This window comes from Rhinopithecus bieti, unplaced genomic scaffold (genome assembly GCF_001698545.2).
Source record: "Rhinopithecus bieti isolate Rb0 unplaced genomic scaffold, ASM169854v2 scaffold_5132, whole genome shotgun sequence".
NCBI classification, from domain to species: domain Eukaryota; kingdom Metazoa; phylum Chordata; class Mammalia; order Primates; family Cercopithecidae; genus Rhinopithecus; species Rhinopithecus bieti.
The window spans coordinates 861,686-870,581 of record NW_016804791.1 but is presented as its reverse complement, the minus strand read 5'-3'; the positions used below and the strand labels follow the sequence as shown (position 1 = coordinate 870,581).

Genomic DNA, 8,896 nt, shown 5'->3' with positions numbered 1-8,896 from the left:
TATATATATATTTATTTATTTATTTTTGAGATGGAGTTTTGCTCTTGTTGCCAAGACTGAAATGCAGTGGCGTGATCTCAGCTCACTGCAACCTCCGCCTCTCAGGTTCAAGTGACTCTCCTCCCTCAGCCTTTCTAATAGCTGGCATTACAGGTGCCTGCCAACACATCTGGCTAATTTTTTTGTATTTTTAATAGAGATGGGGTTTCACCATCTTGTTCAGGCTGGTCTTGAACTCCTGACTTCAGGTCCACCCGCCCTGGCCTCCCAAAATGCTGGGATTACAGGTGTGAGCCACCGTGCCCGGCCTATTATTTTATTTTATGAGACAGAGTCTCATTCTGTCACCATGCTGGAGTACAGCGGCACAATCATAGCTCACTATAACCTTGACACAGTAACCTCAAATTTCTGGGGTCAAGTGATTCTCCTAACTCAGCCTCCTGTGTAGCTGGGACTACAGGCATGAGCCACTGTGCCCAGCCTCTACCAGAGTTTGTTATCCCCAAACTTGCCCTTGTCTATTTCTCAACTGGTTCAGAACCCATAGAGGAAAACCTGGTGATTGGTATTTCTGAAACTGCCAACAAGGACAGAAGCCTGCCAGTTTCATGAGTAGCAGAGACTCAATCCTCCCTGCTTCTCAATAAGACTCTGGGAAAGTGGCAGTGAGTGAGAGATGACTGGGTGAATGTGTACTCCCGGTGGGGCTTGCTGAAACCTAGGTATTATTCGGATTTACAATCTAGCTCAGGATGTCCAATCCAAAAATTCCACATAAACCGCAGAACCATCCAACTTTAAGGGACTACGTGGACCAGGACAATAAAACTATTAACAACCACCAAGCTTTACTGAAGACATGAGTATTCTGATTGGTTCTGCCTGGATCGTGTATGTGCCAATCCTCAACTAATAACTGTAACCAAGGAAATGTGGGTTTGTAGAGTTAGACCATATACATCACATGAAATTAACAATATTATCACCGAATAGGGAGGAATAGTTTCCCCAAGGGAATAAACGTGAAGTGGATAAAAAGAAATAAGTACTTTCCATGCATCCTGAGGTCAAGATCCACATACTATAGTTCCTTATATCCTACACAGTGCTTAAGATGTTGCCATGACCATGATACTAAAGCATATTCTGAATCACTGATACTTTTTAAACTTATTGAATGATCTTTATGCAGTTAATAATGTATTTGTGTACCACTTTTTCCCTTCTTATATTCAGCTACCTTCATTTTGTCACGAGTTTGAAAAGCTATCTAATACAAACACGGTATTTCTGAAATGTATATAATAGAAGAGCCCTATAGACTGAAAAACCAGAGTCAAATCTCAATGCTATCTTTTAGTAGCATTGTATTTTTTCCAGAGAGTTTAACCCATCCATGCTTATGCTTCCACATCTATAAAGACTTACATTTATGTGGTTATTATAAAAATTAAGAAAGAATTTATATTAAAGTACAAACATGTAGACACAGTATGTGCTAAAATAGTGGTTGCTCTTAATTTCACTATTTGTTCTTCAGTATTTCTTTGGCAGCGTATTTGAGAATAGCTTGGTTGGTGAATGAAAGTTGTATGGAAACCATAATATAGATAATCTATTTGGGGTTAATTAAAAGCTGAAGCGAAATACTCTTTAAAAGCATAATTACCTATTCAGTACTGCATTACTTACCTAACTCTATAGTACCACAGAAAGCAAGTGTGAGAACTGTCCACAAATAAATTGCGTTCTTCTTCATCCTAAAAGAAAATGCAAACGAAACTGTGATATATTAACATTAAATCAAATGCAAATATGGATATAGGCATAAAAGTCACACAGGAGCTAAGTTACTTATCTAACATCAGAGGAAGAAAAACTTCAGAATAAAATTTAAATATATATTTAAATATTTATCTATATATTGCCATCTTTATCATTTTTATTACATTTGTCTTCCTCACTGAAATACAATTCAACTAATTTTCTCATTCAGTGGGGTAATTTTGCTCCCCAGGGACTTTTGGCAATGCCTAGAGATGCTTTTGGTTGTTACAACTGAGTGCTTTTCAAAAGTCAGATGTGGCCGGGCACGGTGGCTCACACCTGTAATCCCAGCACTTTGGGAGGCCAAGGCAGGTGGATCACCTGAGGTGAGAAGTTCAACTCCAGCCTGACCAACATGGAGAAACCCCATCTCTACTAAAAACACAAAATTAGCCAGGTGTGGTGGCGCATGCCTGTAATCCCAGCTACTTGGGAGGCTGAAGCAGGAGAATTGCTTGAACCCAGGAGGCGGAGGTTGCAGTGAGCCAAGATCGTGCCACTGAACTCCAGCCTGGTCGACAAGAGCAAAACTCCATCTCAAAAACAACAACAACAAAAAAAATGAAACAAAAGGAAAAGGAGTCCCTTACTTTCTCACGAATTGTGTTGTGGTTTTTTTTTTTTTTCTTTTGAGATGGAGGCTGGAGTGCGATGGTATGATCTCAGCTCACTGCAACCTCCGCCTCCCCAGGTTCGAGCGATTCTCCTGCCTTAGCCTCCCGAGTAGCTGGGATTACAGGTGCCTGCCACCACGCCCAGCTAATTTTTGTATTTTTAGCAGAGACAGGGTTTCACTATGTTGGCTGGGCTGGTCTTGAACTCCTGACCTCAGGTGATTCGCCCACCTCGGCCTCCCAAAGTGCTGGGGTTACAGGCATGAGCCACCATGCCCAGCATGAATTGTGTTCTTGAAACTGGCAAATATTCATAGACTCAAAGAGACAAATTCAAGTATGTTTCACTCTATAAGGATTAAAAAACGAATTAATATTCATCTGGCCTCTCTCACATAGCTCTGTCTACTTGTGCCTTGACAATAAAGCTTTTTAATTAAAGAGAAGGCACAAGCCTCAAAGTAAAGGCAGGATTGGTGACGTGGCGTCTGTAAAACTGCAGCTTCAGGCGCGCTTGTGTGGGAACATCAGCTGTGAGGTACGTAGCCCGTATTTTGTTATTAATTATTAAAACGCCAGTGTCTTAAAATGCTTTACTTTGTCTTTGCATGTTTTTGGTAAACTAGAGAGACTCAACCTCATTTGAATTCATTTGCATTCACATGTTTTCTTCAGTTGAAGACAATGCAGTGGAGTAAAAATAAATCTGCTAGAAATTACTCTTAATCCTAGGCGTTGGCATAGGAGTGTATGACAGGAGATCCACTCATCTGAGAGTCGTATTATCATTAAGGTGGTGGCTATGAACTTTAACATACTTACTAATAGAAAGACGAAGATAAAAATTGTATGTAATTTTATAATTTAGAATTTAACATGAGCTATATCTAAAAATGGACATTCTGACAGTAACTTTAGGGCTTGTTTATAGTTATAATTAATACTATTTAAAACAGGTTAAATTAGATTGAAAAGCTCAAAAGAAAGGCAAAATAAAATATAACAGGATAACAGGATGATTATTCAAGATTTAACAACATATCATTAAAATCAACTTACTGGGCCAGTAACGATTGGTTTTATAGCATGAACACCAGGTGAGGAACAACGCAATTCTGTCTTGGGTGAGCTAGTGTTTAAAAAGATGGGAAAGAATAATTATAGGTGCATATGAGATTAATAAAATTACCTTACTATTTTAAGCCTAAAACTTCAATTGTATGCTGATAAGAGATATTTTTAAATATTTGCAATATTTTACTTCTATACTATATTCAACCTGATTTTGTCTTGCTTTTCATGTCTACTTAATGAAAGAAAATTTACATTAAATCACAGCCTTGAATCTGAATGCTCACATTGTATGAATGAATTAAAAAATATATACATACATTGATATTCATGACATAAATCTTACCTTTTATTTAGCACAAAACAAATTTCTGGCACACTCCACTCAGTAAATAATGTTCCTTCATACTCTAACTTAATCTAAAAAAGAAAACAAGAGTTCAAGCAAAAAATATGATTCAAATTTTCACCTCCGGGTTCAGTTGTAGGATTCAATTTTCTGGGTCCTACTTATTTAAAGAAAGAATAACTAAAATTCAATTTCCTTTAAATTGTACAAAGTAATGTGACAAAGAAAAGATAACTTAACCCATCTGAGACACTTTAGCAGTCACTCCAAAAAACTATAAACTTTTAATTTTATTTACTTCAGCAATAATCCACTGGCCGGGTGCAGTGGCTCACGCCTGTAATCCCAGCACTTTGAGAGGCCGAGGCAGGAGGATCACCTGAGGTCATGAATTTGAGACCAGCCTGGCCAACATGGTGAAACCCTGTTTCTACTAAAAATACAAAAATTAGCTGGGTGTGGTGGCACACACCTGTAATCCCAGCTACTCAGGAGGCTGAGGCAGGATAATCGCTTGAACCCAGGAGGTGGAGGTTGCAGTGAGCTGAGATTGCGCCACTGCACTCCAGCCTGGGTGACAAGAGCAAAATGCCGTCTAAAAAAAAAAAAAAAAAAGAAAAAAAAGAAATAATCTATTAAGTATCTAAGAGGGACTGACACTCTGGTAGGTTTTGGGGATTTAAAAAAAAAAAAAAAAAAAATGGAAAATGAACCTTTCGCTTAAAACAAGTCACTTTCAATTCTGAGATTCTATTATTTACACATTACTGACTAGTAACATAACTTTCATCACCTTTTTCTTATTTCTAAAGCTACTTTTCTTTCCTGCCTCTCTATTCTTTCATCTAGAAGTTCTTTCTTTCCCCTCCTGAAGTATACCAATTCACTTTCTAACATTATCAGTCTTAGTTTCAGCACTGTTCCTCTTCTTCAGCCAGAGTTGGAACCCAATTTTACCTTCTAATATTTGTGACACAAAATTACATATACATACATAATATATGAAGATTGCTTTGGTGTTTGAACTCCGAAAATGGAGATTATAACAGGTGGTAAACCGTTTCATAGATTTGATATTATAGGATAGTGTATAAGAAGAAAAAAGAGAAAAATTCATGAGAAGATAAAACATAACTTTGAAATATATTAAGCAAAATTTGATAGAATTGCTAGAAGAAATTTCAAAAGCCATAAATTTAGTGGTAGATTTTAAATACACTTTTCTCAAATTAAATAAACTTGGGGAGGGGAGAGAAACGTAGTCAAAGACTTAAAAAATATAATTAGTAAGTTTATGATATATATGTTAAAACTATATACATTCCTAAAAGTTTTTTCTTTTAATTTTTTTTTTTTTAATACAGATAGGATCTCACTATGTTGATCAGGCTTGTCTCAAACTCGTGGCCTCAAGTAGTCCTCCTACCTCAGCCTTCCAAAGTGCTGGGATTACAGACATAAGCCACTGTACCCAGCCCCTAAAATTAAGCAATATAAAATATATACATCATTTGCAATCTCACATAGAACAATTGCCAAAACTGACCACATTTACAAGGAAAGTTTTAACCAATCTTGAAGAATTACTATCACATATACAATGCCCTTTAATATTAGTGAAATAAAATTAGAATTTCTCATCAAGTTAGCCAGAAAAAGAATCGTAAGATATTTTGAGTCTTTTTTTTTTTCTTTTTTTTAAGACGGAGTCTCGCTCTGTCGCCCAGGCTGGAGTGCAGTGGCCGGATCTCAGCTCACTGCAAGCTCTGCCTCCCGGGTTCACACCATTCTCCTGCCTCAGCCTCCCGAGTAGCTGGGACTACAGGTGCCTGCCACCTCGCCCAGCTAGTTTTTTGATATTTTGAGTCTTTAAAAAAAAAACAAAAAAAACCTACTTCTAAATCATTCATAAGCAAAATCATAATGTAAAGTATAAAATGTTTATGAATAAACAGTAAAAGCATTTAATATTATAAAAATTTGTGGTATGGCCAGGCGTGGTGGCTCACGCCTGTAATCCCAGCACTTTGGGAGGCTGAGGCAGGCGGATCATGAGGTCAGGAGATCAAGACCATCCTGGCAAACATGGTGAAACTCCGTCTCTACTAAAAATACAAAAATTAGCTGGGTGTGGTGGCATGCGCCTGTAATCCCAGCTACTCAGGAGGTTGAGGCAGGAGAATCACTTCAACCAGGGAGTTGGAGATTGCAGTGAGCTGAGATCACGCCACTGCACTCCAGCCTGGCAACAGAGTGAGACTCCTTCTCAAAAAACAAACAAACATAACAAACAAACAAACAAACAAAATTGTGGCCAGGTGCGGTGGCTCATGCCTGTAATCCCAGCACTTTGGGAGGCCAAGGCAGGTAGATCACTTGAGGTCAGGAGTTCGAGACCAGCCTGGCCAACATGGCAAAACCCTGTCTCTACTAAAAACACAGAAATTGGCCAGGCGTGGTGGCACATGCCTGTAATCTTATCTACTCAGGAGGCTGAAGCAGAAGAACTGCTTGAACCCGGGAGGAGGAGGCTGCAGTGAGCCGAGATCGCACCATTGCACTCCAGCCTGGGTGACAGAATGAGATGGAAAAAAAAAAAAAAGGCTCTAGATAAGATAATTTGGAAGTGAATAAACTCTGTTTTCACTGTAAGATGATAATAAAAGGACAACAGAGAAAATCCCCCCAAATAAAAGGAAGGATATAAGAAGAGAAAAAAAATAGAAATTTATAAAAGAAAACAAATGAAAGAGCATTGGGAAGGGGCTTTGGGGATGTAGTGTTTAAAATCTATTTAAATCTCCTAATAAACACAGAAAGAACAATTAGGATAGTCCCCAAAAACACTGCACAATAATACAGCAACCAATAGTAAAACTCACTGAAGCCCAGGAGTTCAAGACCAGCCTGGGCGACATAGGGAGGCCACTCTCTATAAGAAATTTAGAAATTAGCTGGGTGTGGTGGCACACACCTGTAGTCCCAGCTACTGGGGAGGCTGAGGTGGGAGGATCACTTGAGTCCAGGCGTTAAAGGCTGCACTAAGCTGTGATTGCATCACTTCACTCTAGCCTGGATGACAGAGCAAGACCAAGACCCTGTCTCCAAAAAAAAAAAAAAAAAAAAAAAAAAAAAAAAAAAAAAAAAAAAAAAAAAAGAAGAAGAAGAAGAAAATAAAGAAGGGATTAAAAAATGATTAAGTGATTTAAGAGTAAGCAACAAATACAAAAGATAGGCACAGAAAATCCAATATACATGTATCTGGAGATCCTGAAGAAGAAAACCAAAATATCTGGAACACAGCAATAACAGTAACTATAATCAAAGGACGATAATCTTCTTATAATAATATTCTATAATTAAAGAATAATACCTGAAATTGAAAAACTGAAATGAACATAGAATAAGATCATTGACTAAAAAATACGCGAGAGAATGAAAAAGGAAAGTAGAATGAGATCATTGCCTGGTTGTTAAGCAGTAAGCTGAGTGCGGTGGCTCACGCCTGTAATCCCAGCACTTTGGAAACAGAGGCGGGCAGATCATGAGATCACGAGTTTGAGACCACCCTGGCCAACATGGTGAAACCCTGTCTTTACTAAAAATACAAAAAAAATAGCTGGGCTTGGTGGTGGACACCTGTAATCCCAGCTACTCAGGAGGCTGAGGCAAGAGAATTGCTTGAACCTGGGAGTCGGAGGTTGCAGTGAGCCGAGATCACGCCACTGCACTCCAGTCTGGGCGATAGGCTGGGACTCCATCTCAAAAAACCAAAAAAACAAAAAAGCAAAACATACAAACAAAAAAAAGCAAAAAAAAGAAAGAAACCAGGCAGTAAAAGAGTAAATAAAAGAGCAGGGCACCAAAGATGTTCAAAAGGTATAAGCACAAAGGTAATCACTAAAACAAAGATACAAACCTTTCTAAATATAGAAAGACAATTTTTTTTTAAAGAAAAGAATCCAGAAGAGAAAGAAACAGTAAATATAACACACCTAAGATAAACTAATATGAGAATTGAGACCAAAGACATGTTATATAATTAAATGTGAATGGGCTTAACTTATACAGCAAGACCCAATACATGCTGTTCAAAAGAAATACCAGAAGAAAAAAGTGACCCAGAAAGACTAAAGTAATGAGAGAAAACCTCGGTGACTTTGGGTTTGCCAACAACTTCTTAGATATGCCCCAAAAAGCAAAAATCAAAAAAAAAGTTTGATAAATTGGACTTCATTAAAATTAAAAACTTCTGCTCTGTAAAAGACACTGTTAAGAGAATGAAAAGACAAGCAACAGACTGGGAAACAATATTTGCAAAGTTACTCATATTTGATAAAAGATTGGTATCCAGAATACACAAAAAAAACTCTTAAAACTCCACAATAAGAAAACGAAAACCCATCTTTAAAAACGGGCAAAAGATCTGAACAGGTACCTCACCAAAGATAATATACAGGTGATAAAGATAGGAAACGAGATGCTGGAGAGGATGTGGAGAAACAGGAACACTTTTACACTGCTGGTGGGACTGCAAACTAGTTCAACCATTGTGGAAGACAGTGTGGCGATTCCTCAAGGATCTAGAACTAGAAATACCATTTGACCCAGCCATCCCATTACTGGGGATATACCCAAAGGATTATAAATCATGCTGCTATAAAGACACATGCACATGTATGTTTATTGCGGCACTATTCACAATAGCAAAGACTTGGAATCAACCCAAATGTCCATTAATGACAGACTGGATTAAGCAAATGTGCCACATATACACCATGGAATACTATGCAGCCATAAAAAAGGATGAGTTCACGTCCTTTGTAGGGACATGGATGCAGCTGGAAACCATCATTCTCAGCAAATTATTCCAAGAACAGAAAAGCAAACACCGCATGTTCTCACTCATAGGTGGTAATTGAACAATGAGAACACCTGGACACAGGAAGGAGAACATCACACACTGGGGTCTGTCATGGGGTGGGGGGAGGGGGGAGGGATAGCATTAGGAGGAATACCTAATGCAAATGAC

General features: G+C 38.2%; 1 protein-coding gene across 16 annotated transcripts in view; it reads right to left on the bottom strand.

Annotated features, from left to right (window-relative positions):
- CATSPERE (catsper channel auxiliary subunit epsilon) overlaps nucleotides 1–8,896 on the bottom strand; it is a 176,387-nt gene that overhangs the window by 145,794 nt on the left and 21,697 nt on the right. For all 16 annotated transcript variants that reach the window (XR_001885184.1, XR_001885185.1, XM_017870387.1 and 13 more), the window contains exons 3-5: nucleotides 3,862–3,935; nucleotides 3,504–3,573; nucleotides 1,696–1,763 (exon numbers count right to left, since the gene is read on the bottom strand). Coding sequence is in view for 12 of the 16 variants with exons in the window: in XM_017870387.1 (XP_017725876.1) it covers nucleotides 1,696–1,763; nucleotides 3,504–3,573; nucleotides 3,862–3,935 (212 nt within the window). In the remaining 4 variants the exon portion in view is untranslated. The remainder of the gene's footprint in view (nucleotides 1–1,695; nucleotides 1,764–3,503; nucleotides 3,574–3,861; nucleotides 3,936–8,896) is intronic.